This window comes from Podarcis bocagei (assembly GCF_964188305.1).
Source record: "Podarcis bocagei genome assembly, chromosome: 15".
Lineage (NCBI taxonomy): Eukaryota > Metazoa > Chordata > Lepidosauria > Squamata > Lacertidae > Podarcis > Podarcis bocagei.
The window spans coordinates 12,537,397-12,557,631 of record NC_138141.1 but is presented as its reverse complement, the minus strand read 5'-3'; the positions used below and the strand labels follow the sequence as shown (position 1 = coordinate 12,557,631).

Sequence of the window (20,235 nt, the reverse complement as noted above, 5' to 3'; positions counted from 1 at the left end):
AAATTGTGCGCCGGTGGCGTGGCGGCAGTGGGACGCCCCATTAGCTAAAGTGGTACCTCAGGTTAAGAACAGTTTCAGGTTAAGAACAGACCTCTAACGAATTAAGTTCGTAACCAGAGGTACCACTCTAAGCACCAGGTGAAAGCATCTGGGGAGAGTGCTCCGTAATTAGGGGTGCCACCACAGCAAAGGCCCACTTTCTGGCTTAAAGGTATTCCATAACCAGGAGCCACTACAACAAAGGCCCTATTTCTGGTGGCCATGCGACTAACAGAGGCAGGGGCACCCAGATCAGGACTTCAGTTGGTAAGCTCATGTGCCACATGGCTGGGGAGATCCCCAGGGGAGATGCTAAATGTCCCTTGGAACATCTAGCTAGGCCCTGAGGACCACTGTTTTAAAGTATGAAGCCATGTTGCGCAATGAAACATGCTCTTCCTCTCCCACCTACTCTCCCAAGAACCCTGGTACCACTATATATCGATTGTGTTCACAGGTCAGACATCACTCTTGAGTAGGCATGTTCTGGGGCCATAAGTCATGGTAAGTCTACATCTCAAGCCCCTGGTGTTACTTAGTAGGTCATCTCCTGCTTTCTGCTGTCGATGGGACCTCATGGTCAAAGGTTTCATCACTCCTTCCTTGGCCTTCTGCCACCTCTGTTGGCATAAGCAAGGCTGTTGTACTCTGGTGGTGGAACTGGTGTTCATGGGAACTTAGAAGGAGCCAAGAGAGCCCTAAGCAATCCACTGAGTTTCCACGGGTTTTCACACTTCTTTCTTGTGAGTCTGCATTTCTGTGGTCACCTCTGAAGATCCTCTGTTCCCAACTTCTTGACTGATTTTTTTTCCTGCTTCCTCTTGAATTCTAAACCTGAAACGAAGGAATGGGCTTAGAGCGAAGGGCGCAGTTGGGGACATCAGGAATGGGCAACCTGGCGGGGCAACACTCCTTCTTTGACCTCCAGTCGGTTGCAGCACTTATGTTTACCAGCAGCAAAGTCATTGCAGTGCAAATGCGCCACTGAAGATTATCTGCTGATGCATTTGCACCTAGCTGCCCCTCCAGCAGCAATACGACTGTGAGCAGCCATCTGCTGCTGGGTGACATCCAGCTTTGGTCAGAAAGAACGGAAATAGGTTCATATTGCAAGATGAACTTGGTGGATGGGCATTTAAATCCAGTTTTCATCCAGAGGGTGCTTCCAGAATGCAAATTCAGATCTCGCACACAGGACACTGGCAACAGGTGTTTCTTATTTTTTTTTATTTAAAAAAACTTAGCATGGAAAATGTAAATCCTGATTAAATACAGACTGGTATATGGGAAATACAGACTGGTATATGGCATCAAATGGCATAAATGCACAATAGATGCCTGTCCTTCAGGGTAACTTTCTGTCTAGGTCAGTGGCTCCCAATTAGGGGTCCAGGAACCCCTGGACGTCCATGGAACGCACCCAGGGGGTCTGCAATCCCGTCCCTTGCCTCCCCCCAACTAAATTTTTGTCATTTTTTTGCAGGCTAATATCACAAATTTAATGGTCTGTTTTTAGTATACCTAAAATCATTTGCTTATTAGGGGCTACCCCACATTTTGTTCGGAAAAATTACTTTGTAGAGGTAACTGCCGCAGAGTAATCAAAATTGTCAAAAGTAGGGGGTCTGTGCTTTGGCTTTTGAAAAATAGGGGGTCCTCAGTAATTAGCTAATTGGGAACCACTGGTCTAGGTCATCATAGTATTATTATTATTATTATTATTATTATTATTATTATTATTATTGCTACTACTATTATTATGAGCTGCAACAAATTGTTGCAGTGTGCGGAGCACCTGTTCTTCTGCCAGCCATGCCCTTTCCCATTTCACCGCTAGCCCCCAGATCTGTATTACACAAATGCACACCAAATATTTAGCATCCTGTACCCAATGAGGATGCTCAATTCCTATTGGGCCAATTTTTAGTGCCCCAACCTACCCCCTGCTTCAAGTGGGGTTGGTTACATTTTTTTTTAAACTACTTGAAATGCTCCCCCCAAGTCTTCCAATACTTCCTTTTTAATGCGTTCTGTGACTTTTGGGCTATGTAAGGATCACAACTTGCAGAAACTTGATGTATGTGATCTATAATGATAATTTTATAAATTATTTATCAAAAAGCATTTCTCATCCACCCAAAGGCACCAGGGTTGAAATATATGCAGCCTACAACCAAAATGAAACAATAAGATTAAAACAAAATACAGTGGTACCTCGGAAGTCCGTTCGACTTCCAAAGCGTTCGGAAACCAAGGCACGGCTTCCGATTGGCTGCAGGAAACCACGTCAGACATTTGGGTTTCTAAGAACGTTCGCAAACCGGAACACTCACTTCCAGGTTTGCGGCGTTTGGGAGCCAAAACGTTTGACTCGCAAGGCGTTCAGGATCCAAGGTACAACTGTGAAGCAAAAACCGCAGACTCCAATTGCCAAATAAATCCAGCAGCTGCAAAAGAAATCCAAATGTCCAATATATCTCACCCAAGGACTGTGCCCAAGCCACAGAGGATGCAACAGGAACTGCTTTAGCTTGGAAGCCTTCTGAAAAATCTGTCTCTATCGCTCTCCCTTTGAATCTGTCTGCCCTTGAAAAGGCATCCCCCCCCCCGCCTGCATTGGGGTGTCTACCAGGATGACATTTCTAATGCCTCTCTTTGCCTTTGCAGCTTTAAAGAATTTTGACGGAGACCCACGTGACCGGAAGAAACCATCGAGGCAACAGGGGGAGCCTTGCCGGAGGCAGTTGGTTTTGTTGCCCGCTCCCCTTGTTCACAGCAGGAGGAATAAATGAAGCTGCAACGGGATGTGCTCCAGAAACAAAAGAGAACTCTCTTGCCGAACGGCAGTCAAGCTGATCACCAAGCTTCACACTTTTTTAAAAAAAGAAAAGAAAAGAAGAATAATAACTGACGGAAGGGAACAGGGGAACATGATGCCGTGGAACCAAAGGAGAAAAAGAAAAGCTGGCATATTTGAGATCCGTGCCATATCCAAAGCCTCTCTTTTGTATCAATTGCCCTTTTGTTACTGCGATTTTTTATTATTAAAAATGGCACGGGACCCGTCGGTGGTCTTTTTCTGTCTCCTGGAACGAAGGGAACATAAGAAGGACCTGTTGGGTCAGGCCAAGGGCCCATCTAATCCATCGCCCTCTTCTCTCAGTGGCCAACCAGAGGCCTCCGAGAAGCTTGCAATCAGGACCTGAACTCAACAGCTCTCTTCCAACAGTGGGGATGTGGCTAGTAGACTCTGGTAGCTTCATCCTCCATGAATTTGTCTCCTTTAAAGCCATCATGCTTGGTGGCCATCACTACCTCTTACAGAAAGTTTTGGTCCTGGGTCTTCCAATGTTCAGCTTCATTGGACGTCCCCAAGTTCTAGTATCATGAGAGAAGCAGAAAACCCTTTCTGTCTGCTTCCTCTACATCTTAACACACCTCTTACCATGTCGACTAGGTAAAGGTAAAGGTAAAGGGACCCCTGACCATTAGGTCCAATCGTGGCCGACTCTGGTTGCGGCGCTCATCTCGCTTTATTGGCCGAGGGAGCCGGCGTACAGCTTCCGGGTCATGTGGCCAGCATGACTAAGCCACTTCTGGCGAACCACAGCAGCGCACGGAAACGCCGTTTACCTTCCTGACAGAGTGGTACCTATTTATCTACTTGCACTTTGACATGCTTTCGAACTGCTAGGTGGGCAGGAGCAGGGACCGAGCAACGGGAACTCACCCCGTTGTGGGGATTCGAACCGCCGACCTTCTGATCGGCAAGTCCTAGGCTCTGTGGTTTAACCCACAGCACCACCTGCATTCCTACCATGTTGACTAGGAAGCCCCATATCTTGTAACCTTTCCCCATATAGGAGTTGATGTATCACTCTGTTTGTGGCCCAGTGGGAGCAGCTATACCCTTCTAACTGTTGTCATTGGGAGTTCTGTAGTTCATGTAGTTCTATAACCCTTCAAAGTGGCTACAAAGCAACCCACAAGGGCAGTTTTCAGGGTGCTGCACAATGCTCCTACTAGAAATCAACTGCAATCCTATGCATGCTTACCGGGCAGAAAGTGCTACTGAAAACTCTGGGTTCTGAGTTAAAAGCTATCAGCCTTTTCAGACTCAGGACCCACTTTTAACCCACCAAGCATTTGGAGCCCTATTTCTTAATCTTACATTTGCAGGCCGGTCGTGCTCCTATTGCAACCCACCTTAGATCAGGCCATAACCCACTAGCAGGTCCCGACATACCAGGCAAAGAGCAGTGATCTGTACAACTGCAATCTCGTACGGCTGCGATCTTGTGCATGCTGACTTGGAAATGAGTTGAGCACAGTGTGATTGACACCCCAATGAGCGTATATATTATACAGTCATACCTCAGGTTACAGACGCTTCAGGTTACTTTTTTGGGGGGTTACGAACGCGCCTAAACCTGGAAGTACTGGAATGGGTTACTTCCGGGTTTCGGCGCTCGCACATGTGCAGAAGCACTAAATCGTTCTTTGTGCATGTGCAGAAGCGCCGAATCGCAACCTGCACGTGCGCAGGTGCTGCGGGTTGCGAACGCTGCGGGTTGCGAACGTCCCTCCCACACATACCACGTTCACAACCCGAGCATCCACTGTACTATAAGGCTTCAGATTATATTTTAAAGCAGGGGCAAGGAAATTTTTCAGCTTTCCCTTCTAGGCAACCACCTTGGGGGTGGGTAGGGGTTCCACATTCTAGTGTGGGTGGAGCCAGACACAAAAGTGGGTGGGGCAGCAAATGTAAATCTTGCCTTTAGAAAGTAAGTTAGTTCACACACAAAAACACATATTCAGACCAAACAAAAGGCATTGTCAGAGTTCGAAGACAAAGTCCAACCAGGCTAGATGCGAGGCAGGGAGCATGACCAGAGAGATGTGGAAGGTCACATTTGGCCCCTGGGCCAGAGATCTACCACCACAAGTGATGTAGACAATACTCCGGCTGACATAGCACTGATCCAACTTGGGGTGAGGCAGCTTCCTGTTGGAGGAGAGGGTTTATCGGTTAAGTGCTAGTTTAGGTATCAAGACATCTTAGGCCTTTTGTATCACTCAAAGGAAACTTCCTATAACCTGGCAAATTAGCCTTGTGTGCCTGGGCTCCAGCTGGAAGGTGCACTCAAACCCACGGAGTCCCGTGCGGGGACAACGCCAGCTTTTCCGGGTCTGGGAGGCTAATGAAAATACATGAAAGCTCTACGGTCACCTGCTTGCAATTACAGCCCTAACGATGGGGCTGTCCGTAGCGGAGGTCTAATTCAGGCATGCCACCCACCTTCAGAGAATCGGCGCACACACACACCTCCTGCAGGCCTATGCGTCGCACCTCTTTTCTTCACAGCTCGCAAAACACGGAGTGGAGCAGCTGCTCTTGAGGCAGGCAGCAGGCCCAACTTGTATATTTCACATTGTGCCCTTCTCACGCCCTCAGTTGCCTGGGTGCAAGCAGCTTGTGTGGCATGGCTTGTGTGGGAGGTGGACTCAGATTCGGAGTCTTGAGAGGGGTGCTTGAGCCTGTCCTTGGGGGGCGTTCTGCAGTCACATCCAGCGAAGCTGAATTCTGGAAGATTCCAGACAAAGTACAGTGGTACCTCGGGTTACAGACGCTTCAGGTTACAGACTCCGCTAACCCAGAAATAGTACCTCAGGTTAAGAACTTTGCTTCAGGATGGGAACAGAAATTGTGCGCCGGCAGCAGGAGGCCCCATTAGCTAAAGTGGTGCTTCAGGTTAAGAACAGTTTCAGGTTAAGAACGGACCTCCAGAAAGAATTAAGTTCTTAACCCGAGGTACCACTGTACTTCTTCGCACGGTACATCATTAAACTGTGCAATTCATGCCCCCCCAAAGGCAGCGAGGGCCACCAACTCGGACGGCTTCTAAAGAGAACCAGACAAATTCATAGAGGCTATCAATGGCGACTACTAGCCGCAATGGCTATTTTCTGCTTGCGAGGTCAGAGGCACTGTGTTTCGGAATAACGGCTGCTGGAAACCGCAGGCGGGGCGAGTGGTGCTGCTGTGCTCCCAAGTCCTGCATGTGGGCTTCTAGGAATCTGGTTTGTGACACTGAAAACAAGACAACCAACTTAGGCTGGGTCACCAGCTTGATTCAGCAGGCTATTCTTACATGCACATCCCAGTGGGTTTTGAGGGGGAAGACTTCAGTCCCTTAGCCATGAATTTATTTATTATAAAAGGTATTTATATAAACCACCCATTCATAAAATATCAAGGTGGCGTGTGCAATGATAGTCAAACACTTAGGAAAGAAGGCAATTTAAAAGCGATACAGGACAGTCATTAAAATGGCTGCCTACTCAACAAAATTGTGAACAACTACATCAGCCTCCTGGCATGAAAGAGTTATCTAGGGATACCTGGGAGTGAAAAGCGAGAATGTCTGTTAAATCTCTGCTGGAATAATGTTCTACAGCATGGAGTGGTGCACCCACAAAGCTAAGGGTAGGGTTTATACCTATCAAAGTAACAGAAAATACATTAAAATATCAGTTAACAGCCAATGATTGCAATACTACGAAAGGGAAGCTGTGTGTTGTTCAATCATACAGCAAAGTTCTGGGCAAAAAAGTGTCTAGGGGTTGGGGGTGGGAGTTTTTTCAGTTCACATTAAAAAGACCTCCTGTAATTCCCATTTTCTGAAGCAGTAAACCAACTGAAACACAGCCGTCCTTTGAAATTTGCACCTCTCTGAATTTTGCAGTTCAGTTCTCCAGGCAAGAAAACTGATGTGGGGGTAAAATGGAGAAACAAAAGGAAATTGAGAAACAAAAGTTGATCAATTTGTCCACCCCTAGTCTTAAACAATTGCACAGAAGCTAAAGCACAGAAGTGCCCTGTGGTGGTGATGGGGGTATTTCATAGCCTGGGAGCTACACCAGATAAGGCCTTGCTGCTTTGTTTGTTTATTAAATTTCTTTAGTGCCCTTCGTCCGAGGATCACAGAGCAGTTTACAATATAAAAACACACAAATATACACCATAGTAACAAACAATCACCCCTCCCCCAGCTTAAAAGGCCCTAGATTATTCAATTAGCCAAAAGCCTGCATACCATAATTCTGCAGACCTCAATGGGTAGTGGCAGTATCAGCAAGGCGTCTCTAGCTGACTTCAACACCAGAGCTTGCCTGCAAGGAAGGAGGTGCCCCATCGCTATTTTGGACCCAAGTTTTCTAGGCCTCTATATGCCAATGTAATCCTGAATGAGACTTGGAAGCAAATTAGGAACCAGTGCAAACTTTGTGGGACTGGAGTGCTCTGAATCCTAACCTGATCCCAATCCCACCCACTTTTCTATTGGGTAATGGCGATGAAGGTCCTTGTGGAAAATGCACTCTGTAAAATTACCCATGGCTGGGAGCCTCAGTGCAGCTGGAGTGTGCAATGGGGACCTTTTCATACAAAGGCTCTTAGACATGCACAGGAGGCGCGTTCTAATCATGCACAGGCAAGGAAGAGATAAGCAAATTCATGCACAAGTACAGTGCCATTTCATGCCTTTCTGTTGCGAAGTAAGCCCCACTGAATTCACCAGAACTTACTCCCAGATAAAGAATCAATTCATTATTCATTTAGGTGGCTGAAACCTCAAGCAATTAAAACCAGCTAGGATTTATTTCATCAGGATTGCCCTGGCATAGATCTAGTGAGTCAAGCTGTATAGTCCCAAAGGCACCATCTAGCATCAAAACCTTCATCATTATGAAGCATATGCGTTCAGGCAGAAAGCCCCAAGATAGCTTTGCTCATGAGTGAATAGTGGGATGGGGTGGGGGTGGGGGTCAAACTTTGTGGAACAATGCGATTGAAGCAATGGGGCAGGAGGCCAGAGCTGGACTGCCTGCACCTCCATTCGCCCCGTTGCTTTCTCCTGGGAAAACCCATGGTTTAGCGCTGAATGGGGATGGACAGCAATGGTGTTTTCCGTTTGCTCCAATTTAGCGCTAAAGAATGTGTTTTCGGGGGGGGGGGGACGGGGACCAAAAGCATAACTGCTCAGACCCAAGTCTAGAAAGCACAAGCCAAGCCGAAAGCCACTTGGACCCATGCTTTCTAGAAGAAGAAGAAGAGTTTGGATTTGATATGCCACTTTATGACTACCCGAAGGAGTCTCAAAGCGGCTCACAATCTCCTTTCCCTTCCTCCCCCACAACAAACCCTCTGTGAGGCGAGTGAGTCTGAGAGACTTCAGAGAAGTGTGACTAGCCCAAGGTCACCCAGCAGCTGCATGTGGAGGAGCGGGGACGCGAACCCGGTTCACCAGATTACGAGTCCACCACTCTTAACCACTACACCACACTGGCTCTAGACACAGAACAAGGGGAAGTGTGGACAAGCCCTCTGTTGGCTATGCACCCCTGTTCCCAGGAGGTGAAAGCGTTCACCAGGACTTGCCCAAAGCATTTTGCTGCTTGTGGAAAAGGACAAAATGACACTTGCCCCCCATTCTCCATACGGAAGGTGACAGAACTGACATTCTCCTTCGAGACTGACAACAAGGCAGAACCCTTCACTGAACCCGAGGGCAGCAAGCTATCATAGGAGGGCCAAGGCAGATTTTGTGGTGCACAGGCCTCCAGCACCACTGCTTGTCCCAGGAACTGCCACATTAACAACAATAATAATAGTAATAATAGTATTAATAATATTATTAATAGTATTAATAATAGTAATAATAATAATAATTTAAATTTATATACCGCCATATACCTGGAGGTCTCAAGGTGGTTCACAAAAAAGATAACAATATATAAAATAAAAACAATAACCCAATAACACCCCCCCCTTGAAAAGAGCCACATTTTAAAAGCGTATATGATGTCAGGTCAATCAAAGGCCTGGTTAAAAAGGAACGTTTTTGCCCGGCACTTAATGGTGTACAGTGGCACCTCGGGTTACATACGCTTCAGGTTACAGACTCCTCTAACGCAGAAATAGTACCTCAGATTAAGTACTTTGCTTCAGGATGAGAACAGAAACCGCGTGGTGTCAGCGCGGCGGCAGTGGGAGGCCTCATTAACTAAAGTGGTACCTCAGGTTAAGAACAGTTTCAGGCTAAGAACGGACCTCCAGAACGAATTAAGTTCTTAACCCGAGGTACCACTGTATAATGAAGGTGCCAGGCGAACTTCCCTGGGGAGAGCATTCCACAGACAGGGAGCCACTGCAGAGAAGGCCCTTTCTCGTATTGCCACCCTCTGGGCCTCTCGAGGAGGAGGCACACGAAGGGGGGCCTCAGAAGATGATCTTAGGGTCTGGGTAGGTTCATATGGAAAGAGGCATGATGTGGCAACCTGGCTGGACGAGCCATCCAGCTCCCAGCTTTCTTTCCTGCTATGCCCTGGATTTCTAACCCCTGGGGGAACAGCACATGACAGGGGTCAAGAATTTCCTTGACACACTATCCTCATTTTACAACGACATGTTTTGTGGCCCCAGAGCACCGCCTTCCACTTGCCAAAGGATGGTTTCCGTTAAAGAAATTGGAGTTCTTGTTGGAAATGCACTGAAAAAGATATACCAAGAACTCTGGCCACAACTTTCAATTTGAGGAATAATTCCTACTCAAGAGTTGAAATGAAAAACGTATATATTCTGCTAAGAATAACAGTTTGAAGCTAGTAGTAAATTTAAATATAACATGTAAGTACGATGGTTTTAAAGTAATGGTAAGTTTAGATACAACGTTTAAGTACAGAAATAATGTAGTTTCAAATATGCAGTGATATGGTACAAAGGTACATGATATACCAGTGCACAACAATTGTTTTATACAAGTCTCAATGGCAGTCAAAAAGAGTCCATATATATAAAAAAATTAGGATAGGATGGTTTCCAACAAGAGACTCTGCTGGGCACTCAAAGAGGCCCAGGACCCAAATTTTTTATTAAATTTGCCTATGCTGATTTCCAAGCATAGGTGCCTCTGAGAAATTAAGACAGTAGGTGAGCTTACAGTGTACTCAGACAGCACATAAGCATTTTTTAAAAGAAAAAAGTGGAGAAGTGTGCAGGAGGTCTGGGACCATAGGAGCCAACTCCTAGGGGCAGAGGTCCCTTTGCCCCCCCCCCCCACTCAGTAAATTATTTGAGGAATCTGGGCCCCGCAAAATTGATGGGCATTGCCATTCAAATGGTATGCATATACCACATACAGTCATACCTTGGATTCCGAACACCTTGTGAGTCAAACATTTTGGCTCCCAAACACTGTAAACCCGGAAGTGATTATTCTGGTTTGTGAACATTCTTTTGGAACCCGAACATCCGACGCGGCTTCCGCAACTTCCGCTTGGCTGCAGGGGCTTCCTGCAGCCAGTCGAAAGCTGCGCCTTGGTTTCTAAACGTTTTGGAAGTCAAACGGACTTCTGGAACGGATTCTGTTCGACTTCCAAGGTACCACTGTATTGTGATCGATTATGCAGGGTGGAGATTATCCCCCCCCCAAAAAAAAAATATTTTATTCTAGTTGGCACCCTTGTCTGGGACCCACTGTAAAAACAAACACACAGGGACTCCATTGCCCCTTGCTAACAACACCCCTATTTCCACCACTAAGCAGCGTGAATAGCATATATAAATACGACGCCCCATTTGCAGTTAGGAGAACTTCATTGAAGAACCTCTACTGGATCCAGCCTCTGGGCCACCTGGCTGTTGGAAAAGCCTCTCGATCCATCCAAATAGCAGAGTAGCCTGAGATATTTGGCTCCCAGCAAGCTGAGCGCCACCACAACTGTTCATTAAGAGGTACATTGTAACCAGATGTGTAATAACCGTCCTGTTCTCCAGATGTGAGATGCAGTTTTGTGCCCAAGTCCTTTTTTTTTTTTTTTAGGCAATATATGCTGGAAATAAATTAATCTTTTAAAGGGTCCTTTTTGCCGAAGACAGCCTGATCTTTTCTCCGCCGGGGAAAATATGTGCCAAGGTGGCAGTCAGACTAATTACCCAACAGATCTTTCCACTGGTATTATTAAACACACTGGTGCCAAGTGCAGTGTTTATTTACAGTATAAACCTGAAGTCTAATTGACTTCACCTCCTTGGAACTTAACACACTGAGCAACATCTGTGCCTGATGTTATTTTATTAAGTGCTGATTCCTCCAGTAAAGGCGGGGAGGGCGAGAAAAATGCATGCAAAGCAATCCATCAGGGCAGTTAACTGTGTGCTGCACCAGACTCTTACGAGGAATCAACGGCAATCCTATACATGCTTACTTGGATGTAAGCCCCATTGGAAACGGTGGGTCTTGCTTCAGAATTAACTTCTGCAAGGCTGCAATTTTCAAAACAAATACAATACCTTGTTAAAGGTAAAAGTAAAGGGACCCCTGACCATTAGGCCCAGTGGCCGACTCTGGGGTTGCAGCGCTCATCTCGCTTTATTGGCCAAGGGAGCCGGCGTACAGCTTCCGGGTCATGTGGCCAGCATGACTAAGCCGCTTCTGGCGAACCAGAGCAGCGCACGGAAACGCCGTTTACCTTCCCACCGGAACGGTACCTATTTATCTACTTGCACTTGACGTGCTTTCGAACTGCTAGGTTGGTAGGAGCAGGGACCGAGCAACGGGAGCTCACCCCGTCGCGGGGATTCGAATCGCCAACCTTCTGATCGGCAAGTCCTAGGCTTTGTGGTTTAACCCACAGCGCCACCCGCGTCCCACAATACCTTGTTACGTAGATGCAATAGTTACAACATATAGAGCACAACAGGCTGAATGGTAATGTTTGTGTGGACAAATGGAGTCCCACCAACTCCAGGCGACCCCTGAGCAGAATAATGACTCAAGACAATGTGCGATGGGATTAAAATTGGCCACAATTGTATTAAGTTTCAGATGTAGGGAGACCTTGGCTCAGGCATTGGGCGTTTATCCTTCCCAGTCCCCAGCCGAGGATCTGGGAGACATCAGGGTTATCCAGAAAGTGTGGGGATTGGGCTGGCTCTGGAGAACATATGTTCAAGCAGAGAGCCTGCCCCCTGTTTTGCCGTCATTGGAGGGGAGAGCAATGACAACCTCTCAGCATATGGCCAATGCCTCCCCTCAAGACCCCTTTAATGGGGAACCCTGGGATCACCGCAAGGGGGGCGTGGGTCACCCCCCCCCCCATTTAGGAAGATAAAGGATTCTGCCCAAGGCCTGAAACCGCCAAAGTTGTGACGTTTTGCTACGGGGAAGGCAAAATCTTCCAATGCAGGAATATGGGGAAGGCAAAACCTTCCAATTCCTTTCCAGTCCTTCAGCAGTGACCATGACGTAGCAGCACCCGTGTACCTGTGGAGAAGAGGTTAACTTTCAAAAGAAAGCTTAACTGAGGGAGGGCAGGGTGGGAGAAGCTCTGGAGCCAACTGACGCTTCGCAGGTAAGATTCACCTTCTGTTGTGTGGACAGAGCAGTCCCTCCCCCTACCCTGGCAACACCTCCCCAGGTGGGAGTGGGCGATTGGCTGAGGTAGGCAGAGACCTCCAAGTATCCAGCCTGGGGAGGGCGAAGCCAGCCCGTACTACCGGGAGCCACAGTGGGATCCGGGGGGCTGCACGCAACCACACAAAAGACACACCCCCATTTGATGTGGGGAGCGGTCATTGTAACAAATTGCGTTACTGGTTACTTCCTAACATACGAATCAAGTCCAGGATGTACACCATATACAATCCTTAAGCAAGCTATATTTAATTAAATCCAATTAATTAATTAAATAGGTTTTAATTCAGGAGTCAGGAATTAGGAGTAAGTCCCATTGACATTCATTGGGGATATGCAATAGCTATTATGAGAGTTCAAGAACAACTCCACCGTGCAGCTGACCATTGGCCATGTGGCACAGATGGAAGTTGGGGCCTAACAACAACTGCTCGGTCCTTCCCTAATTTATAGGGTGAGTGGGGGGTGCACTGTATTAGTAACTAAGGAAAGTAGCTTAAATATAAGGAAGGTGGGGGGAAGCAAGGATAGAGATCCTGCAACTTTGATAGCCACAAAGAAGACTGCTGATGCGAGTTGTAATCCACCAACATCTGGAGAGCCACAGAGACCCCATCCCTGTGTGTGTGTGTGTGTGTGTGTGTGTGTGTGTGTGTGTAGTTACTGGTAACTTAAGGGAAGTAGCTCAAACATAAAGGTGCAAAAAGAAAGGTCTGAAACCTTTAATAGCTATTTAGAAGAGGGAATTTCAGCAGCCCTGACTTCTTTTTCGTCTGATCACCATACTTTGCAAAGTAGCTGAAATGAAAGCCTCTCAAACATGCTCCAAAAGGAGGAACACAAAAAGACATTTCATCCTGCTTTATTTATGATGTTTGTGTGTTTAAAGGAGAAGGCAAGTGAGGTATTTATTTTTTAATTTTTTATGCACAGGGCAAGATAAATACACGCTGTTTGAGGACTCTGTTGGTGCACGTGCTTTGAATTGCAAAACCAACTCCAGTGTTGTCTCTGGAGAAGGGTCACTTGCGGCTTTAAGAATCTCAAGCACGAAAGAAGATGTGCCAAAGTGGAGGGGCTGATCCATTTTCTTTTGAGCATGCATTTGACATCTCTTGCACTTCGTTGGTTGAGCCACTCGTAACAGAAGCTTGCTTTAAAAGGAAGGTTCTCAAATCTTGGCATGAGACAAACCAACATTCAGCACCCAAGTCGCAAAAAGAGGTATCTAAGGCCATATTCACACCATAAGCTTAAAGGTAAAGGTAAAGGTACCCCTGACCATTAGGTCCAGTCGTGACCGACTCTGGGGTTGCGGCACTCATCTCGCTCCATGGGCCGAGGGAGCCGGCGTTTGTCCGCAGACAGCTTCCGGGTCATGTAGCCAGCATGACTAAGCTGCTTCTGGCAAACCAGAGCAGCACACGAAAACGCTGTTTAGCTTCCCGCCGGAGCGGTTCCTATTTATCTACTTGCACTTTGACGTGCTTTTGAACTGCTAGGTTGGCAGGAGCTGGGACTGAGCAACGGGAGCTCACCCCGTCACGGGGATTCGAACCGCCGACCTTCTAATCAGCAAGTCCTAGGCTCAGTGGTTTAACCCACAGTGCCACCCGCGTCCCTTATAAGCTTAAAGCACTACAATAACCATAAGCTTAAAGCACTACAATACCACTTTAAACAGTGATAGCTTGATGCAGGGACTTCTGGGGCCTGTAGTTTGTAAAGGGTGCTGAGAGTTGTTCAGTTCAGAGCCTGCTATTCATGGAACTACAGTTCCCAGAATTCCTTGTGAAGAGGGATTGACTGTCAAACCACTCTGGGAGAGGAATAGGGGTCTCCTAAGCACCTTTGACAAACTACAGCTCCCAGAATTCTTCGGGAGAAGCCATGACTGTTTAAAGTGGCAGCATGGTGCTTTGATTCAGCCATTTGCATTTACACCAAACATTTCTTCCCACTCGATGACTCTCAGCTGAATGTGTGAACAGTCAATTGTATTGTGTTTGAGGCGATATTTATTTACCGCTCTTCAAATCTGAGTTATTACTTTGTAATGTGAAAAGAACTGAAAAGGGCCATCTATTCCTCTAGATCTGAGCTTTCCAACTTTTCATGCAAGTGACACACTTTTTAGACATGCATCGTTTCGTGACATGGTAATTCAGTTTTACTAGCAAACTGGAGGATAAATTAACCCCTTTCCAGGCCCGGGAAGAGTGCCAGGAGCGTTCGTGGGACACATCTACACACTGCAGCTGACACACTTAACATATATGTGATACACAGATTGGAAAGCTCTGTCCTAGATGTTTGGGTTTTTTTAAAAGTATTTCTAAATCAGCTCACTAGGTGGTGCTACTACTATGTGAAACATCTTGTGATGTTCAAAGATGGTCAAGTGTATAACAGTGTTTTCAAATACAGTGCTACCTCGGGTTACATACGCTTCAGGTTACATACTCCACTAAGCCAGAAATAGTGCTTCAGGTTAAGAACTTTGCTTCAGGATGAGAACAGAAATCATGCTCTGGCAGCGCGGCGGCAGCAGGAGGCCCCATTAGCTAAAGTGGTGCTTCAGGTTAAGAACAGTTTCAGGTTAAGTATGGACCTCCAGAACGAATTAAGTACAGTGGTGCCTCGCAAGACGAAATTAATCCGTTCCACGAGTCTCTTCGTCTAGCGGTTTTTTCGTCTTGCGAAGCAACCCTATTAGCGGATTAGCGCTATTAGAATCATAGAATCATAGAGTTGGAAGAGACCACAAGGGCCATCGAGTCCAACCCCCTGCCAAGCAGGAAACTTATTAGCGGCTTAGCGGCTTAGCAGCTATTAAAGGCTTAGCGGCTTAGCGGCTAAAAGGCTATTAGCAGCTTAGCGGCTTAGAAAAAGGGGGGAGAGGAAAAAAATCACAACACTCGCAAGACGTTTTCGTCTTGCGAAGCAAGCCCATAGGGAAATTTGTATTGCGAAGCGCATCGAAAAACGGAAAACCCTTTCGTCTAGCGGGTTTTCCGTCTTGCGAGGCGTTCGTCTTGCGGGGCACCACTGTACTTAACCCGAGGTACCACTGTATCTGTTTTGCTTGAATCTGGAGAGTCAAAGTCATTGGGTGACCCTCTCCAAGTCCTGATAAGAAAAGAAAGTGGGGACGACGACCTTATTTCTCTTTCCAGTTACTCCATACCCTGAACCATGTTATAAAACTTTATTATGTCCCCTCTTGCTTTTTTCCCTAAACTAAAAGAACTAGAACGTTTTAGCTTTTCCTTACACCGAAGGTGTGCCAACCTCCAGTTCATGTTGCTTGCCCTTCTCTGCACTTTTCCAAGTGTACGGTATCTTCTCTGCGATCCTTTTACAACACGAGCCTGTATGCCGGAAGCAGGCCCCACAAGGTCCAGTGGTATTTGTTCCTGCACAATGGTGTAATAGGATAAACCTAATTATGTTTACTCAAAAGTAAATCCAGTTGAGATCCATGTGGCCTACTCCCTAGTATGCGAGTTTAGGATTTGAAGGGTTACAAGGCCTTGAACTCAATTAGGACTTAATTTTGAATAAATGTGCACAGGTTTTTGCTCTTAGTGAGCTATCTTGAAAACTATGGACTTAGCTACATTGGATAAGAAAAAACACTTTATATGCGTTATTTATGCATTCTAACATTATGACACCAGATGACGCTGCGGAGTTCTGATTTTGCTTACCCATTTCCCATACAAAGTTTGCAACGCATTTAACTGAAACATTTCTTTGATGTGTCTAGATCAGGGGTCAGCAAACTTTTTCAGCGGGGGGCCGGTCCACTGTCCCTCAGACCTTGTGGGGGGCCGGACTATAATTTGAAGGGGGGGAAATGAACGAATTTGTATGCCCCACAAATAACCCAGAGATGCATTTTAAATAAAAGCACACATTCTACTCATGTAAAAACATGCTGATTCCTGGACAGTCTGTGGGCCAGATTTAGAAAGTGATTGGGCCAAATCCGGCCCCCAGGCCTTAGTTTGCCTACCCATGGTCTAGATCCAGCCTATGTACCATATTTATGTGAATCTAATGCGCCATCGCATCTAAAGCACACCTCAACTTTCAAAACCTTGAAACCAAAAAAAGTATTTGCTGGCGCCATCAAATCTAATGCGCACCCTAATTTTTGCGATGTAATTTGGCAAAAAAAAAAAAAAAGTATATAGTGGATAATTGGAATACAGATGCATTGTGTGTGTGTGTGCATGTGAATGCAATTTTCATGTTACCTCCCACACTGACAGATTTGACTATCCCTAATATATATGCAGGCAGGTAGAGGCAGATGATAGATCCTCTAGTTGGATTATTTGCACTTTTTTTTTACATTTATTGCTAGCTGGTGAAAACATGTTTTGCTCATGGGGAAAGGATTTCACAGCTGGACAGGGGGAGATTGATGAAATTTGTGGTTACTTATTTCCCCCCGCCCTGTCCTTGCTGCCACCACAGCTCAGCCCTGGGTTATAGGTGTGTGATCAACACCTGCTGCATCGTTGCAGAGTTGCAGAAGCGATAACTGACAAAGAAACAAACAAAAACAAAAGCCTAATGTAGAATTAATGCCATTGCAGGATGGGAGCCTCACATGTTTGCATGCAAAAAACGCTGATGGAATAGAGGGGTGGTTAGATTTTATCTGGGTTTTTGTTTGTTTTTTAAATTCCCATTTTATACTCACTAAAGAAGAAGTTGTGACGTATTTCTTCCTCCACGCCATTCCCAGTGACATGAGAGAGAGAGAGAGAGAGAGAAGGAGGAAGAGAGAGGGGAGGAGGAAGAGGAGGAACAGGGACAGGAACAGGTGGAGCTGGGATTCTGGCAAGAAAGGGTATTTACCCTGACTACCTGTTAGTCTCAACCCTGCCCTCTGCTGACTGGAGGCATGCAAGTTTGCTGAAACCCACCATTGTACAGTGGTACAATTACCTCCTGGATGGAATGTAAGATGCGACGGCGCGCATGTGCGTGACGTCATTTTGAGCGTCTGCGCATGGGCGAGCGGCGAAACCCAGAAGTAACGCACTCTGTTACTTCCGGGTTGACGCAGAGTGCAACCCGAAAGCACTCAACCTGAAGCACATTCAACCTGAGGTATGACTGTATTGCTATTGAAATTATAGTTAACTATTTGTGTGTTTACACATATAAATTAGCATATGCACATTTGATGCAAATCTTTGGGTGTGATTGTGTGTGTGTGCTTGTCTCCCACCCCACCCGCCTCTCTTTTTCTTTTCTTTTTGGATGATGCATTTCCTGTCTTCTGGTCATGCATTAAGTGGCCTGTTCTCAGCCTGGTCCTCGGCTCCAGTGCCCTGTCTTGGCTCTCGGTTCACTTCCGACAGCTGCCTGTGGGGCAGATAAAACGGGTGGCTGGGCAGTGTGGCCCGCATGTGCCTGTTCACCTAGTTGCATCAGCATGGCCTCCTTCAGCAGAAGAGAGAGGGACATGCCAGACCTCCCACATTCCCGCCTCCCCCTGTCAACCCGTTGTTTTTCGCCAACCGCTATGTCTCTGTAGCTGTGTCTCTTAATTGAATCTGTACTTTTAATTCAGCACCTATAAACGTTAATGGAGTTCTTTAGGGCTCCCTCGCTGGAGATCTCATTGTGCGTGGTAACCAGGGCAATCACGTTTTATTGGTTTGGCCCTTCTGGAAGTACCCATGAAATTTCCAGCGAACGAGTGGCGCTCTGAGGATCGGCATTAGTGATCGGGGGGCGCTGGCTGAATGAAAGTCGTCGGAGATTCAGCTCTGTTACAAATGCCTGTGTAACTTGAGCTAAGTGGGGACAATTTAATTTAGAGCATGAACACACCCATGCAGGGCAAGATTGTTTTTGGAAGCAGAACTCCCCTTTGTGACTCCCCCAGGGTCATCCCCATGGATACATAGGACCCTACCTTATACCAAGTCAGAACATGCACTGTCTCTGAATTGTCTACACCGATCTTCTTCTTTAGCGATCACTCATAGCCAAGTAAGATTGTCTTCCATAAACACAGTCTTAACAATGAGTCGTAAGTGACTGTGGAGGCCAATTCTGGATCCACACATCCTTCCACAGTGGGGACATTGGTTTCTGGGAGGGAGTTGATCACAGTGTGGATTTGCCAAGCATGCCTTCCTCTTGGCACGTTCCTCCGTTGCGTTCTGAGTTTGAGTGTCTTCAAAGCCCATGACACCTTTGGTAAAGGCTTTTCTCCAATTGGAGCGCTCACAGGCAAGTGTTTCCCAGTTGTTGGTGTTTATACTACATTTTTTTTAGATTTGCCTTGAGACAGTCTTTAAACCTCTTTTGCTGACCACCAGCATTACACTTTCCATTTTTAAGTTCGGAATAGAGTAGTTGCTTTGGAAGACGATCATCAGGCATCCGCACATGACCAGTCCAACGAAGTTGATGTTGAAGAATCATTGCTTCAACACTGGTGATCTTTGCTTCTTCCAGTACACTGGCATTAGTTCGCCTGTCTTCCCAAGTGATGTGTAAAAATTTTCGGAGACACCGTTGATGGAATCTTTTGAGGAGCTGGAGATAGCAAGTCGGACCTGGTAGATCTACACAGATGCTTATTACAAAATAAGGCTTGCTACCTTGTGACCATTCAAAACAACAGCAACTGATGATAGACTCTCTGCCCCCAAGACTCACCAACACTGCCAGCTCTTAAATGTCAGGCAAAGATATTCTTGCTCTCCCAAGCATTTGGGGCTTGATATGGTTCACTTTTCTGGCTATTAAGTTCTTGGTGCCCATCTTTTGGATAGGTGGGGAAGGATATTTTCCTTGTTAGTTGACTGTTGTGACTGAGCACTTTCAGTATTAATTATGGCAATGCTTGTTCTTTTCTCTTTTACTGTACTTTAACATAAGTTGCTTTGTGACTCATCTGTTGTAAAAAAAAAAAGGTGTCAAATTAATTAATGAACAGTAATCAGTGTGATCTTCCTTGCACCGCAGTGCTGAATTTAACACTTGCAATGGCAGAAACAGAATGTTGGGTTGTATCTGATGCTAGTTCTATTCAAGAGTGGGTCCATTCAAGATAATGAGTGCCAACTTAGGCTCATTAATTTCAGTGGGACTACACTGAGTATAACTTTGTTGGATTCAAGCCACAGTCTCCACCAAGCCTTAAAACAGCTAGATGATTCTTGCTGGTGAAATTCTAGTCCAGCAAATCGGTATCCTCCCTTGGACGGATCGCATCTATTGGGCATCTGCGAAGCTGCCAGAACTCTCAAGGCACCCTTCTGTAGGTTCATAGGCTGTTAAATCATTTTAGTGAGTTGTTTTGATTTACAGGGGTTCCTGGTGAGTCTTTACACTCCGAAGCAACTGAAATGGGCAGCGTTCATACCCAGGGGAGCTGGATAGTACTCCATGTGTGTTTGTTTTTCCCTAGCAAGAATGTAGTCATCTGCAAAAGGAATCAAGGCCTCTTCTGCCTGCTGTCCTCTCTGGCCGCTTTATGTCAGCTTCTGTACAATCCATTACATTGTTAGCTGCCTCCTGATACCCATTTGCACCTCAGCTTTCTGGTTGGCTGGGTTCTTCTTCTGAGCTGTTTGTTCTGCTCATCTTACTTCAGAAGTGCTTCCTTTGGCTTCCCCAAAGTGGATTTTCAGCTACCTGCATCCCTCCTGTTCAAGGCTGTGATGGGCAAGGAAGGAAC

General features: G+C 46.3%; 1 protein-coding gene across 4 annotated transcripts in view; it reads left to right on the top strand.

Annotated features, from left to right (window-relative positions):
• The window catches only part of SLC37A2 (solute carrier family 37 member 2), a 65,392-nt gene extending 62,292 nt beyond the window's left edge, over window positions 1–3,100 (top strand). For 2 of the 4 annotated variants that reach the window (XR_014002358.1, XM_081171710.1), the window contains 2 exons: window positions 497–543; window positions 2,707–3,100. Coding sequence is in view for 2 of the 4 variants with exons in the window: in XM_081171710.1 (XP_081027836.1) it covers window positions 497–518 (22 nt within the window). In the remaining 2 variants the exon portion in view is untranslated. The remainder of the gene's footprint in view (window positions 1–496; window positions 544–2,706) is intronic. The other 2 variants (XM_081171711.1, XM_081171709.1) reach the window with 1 other exon arrangement.
• Window positions 3,101–20,235: the final 17,135 nt, after the last annotated feature.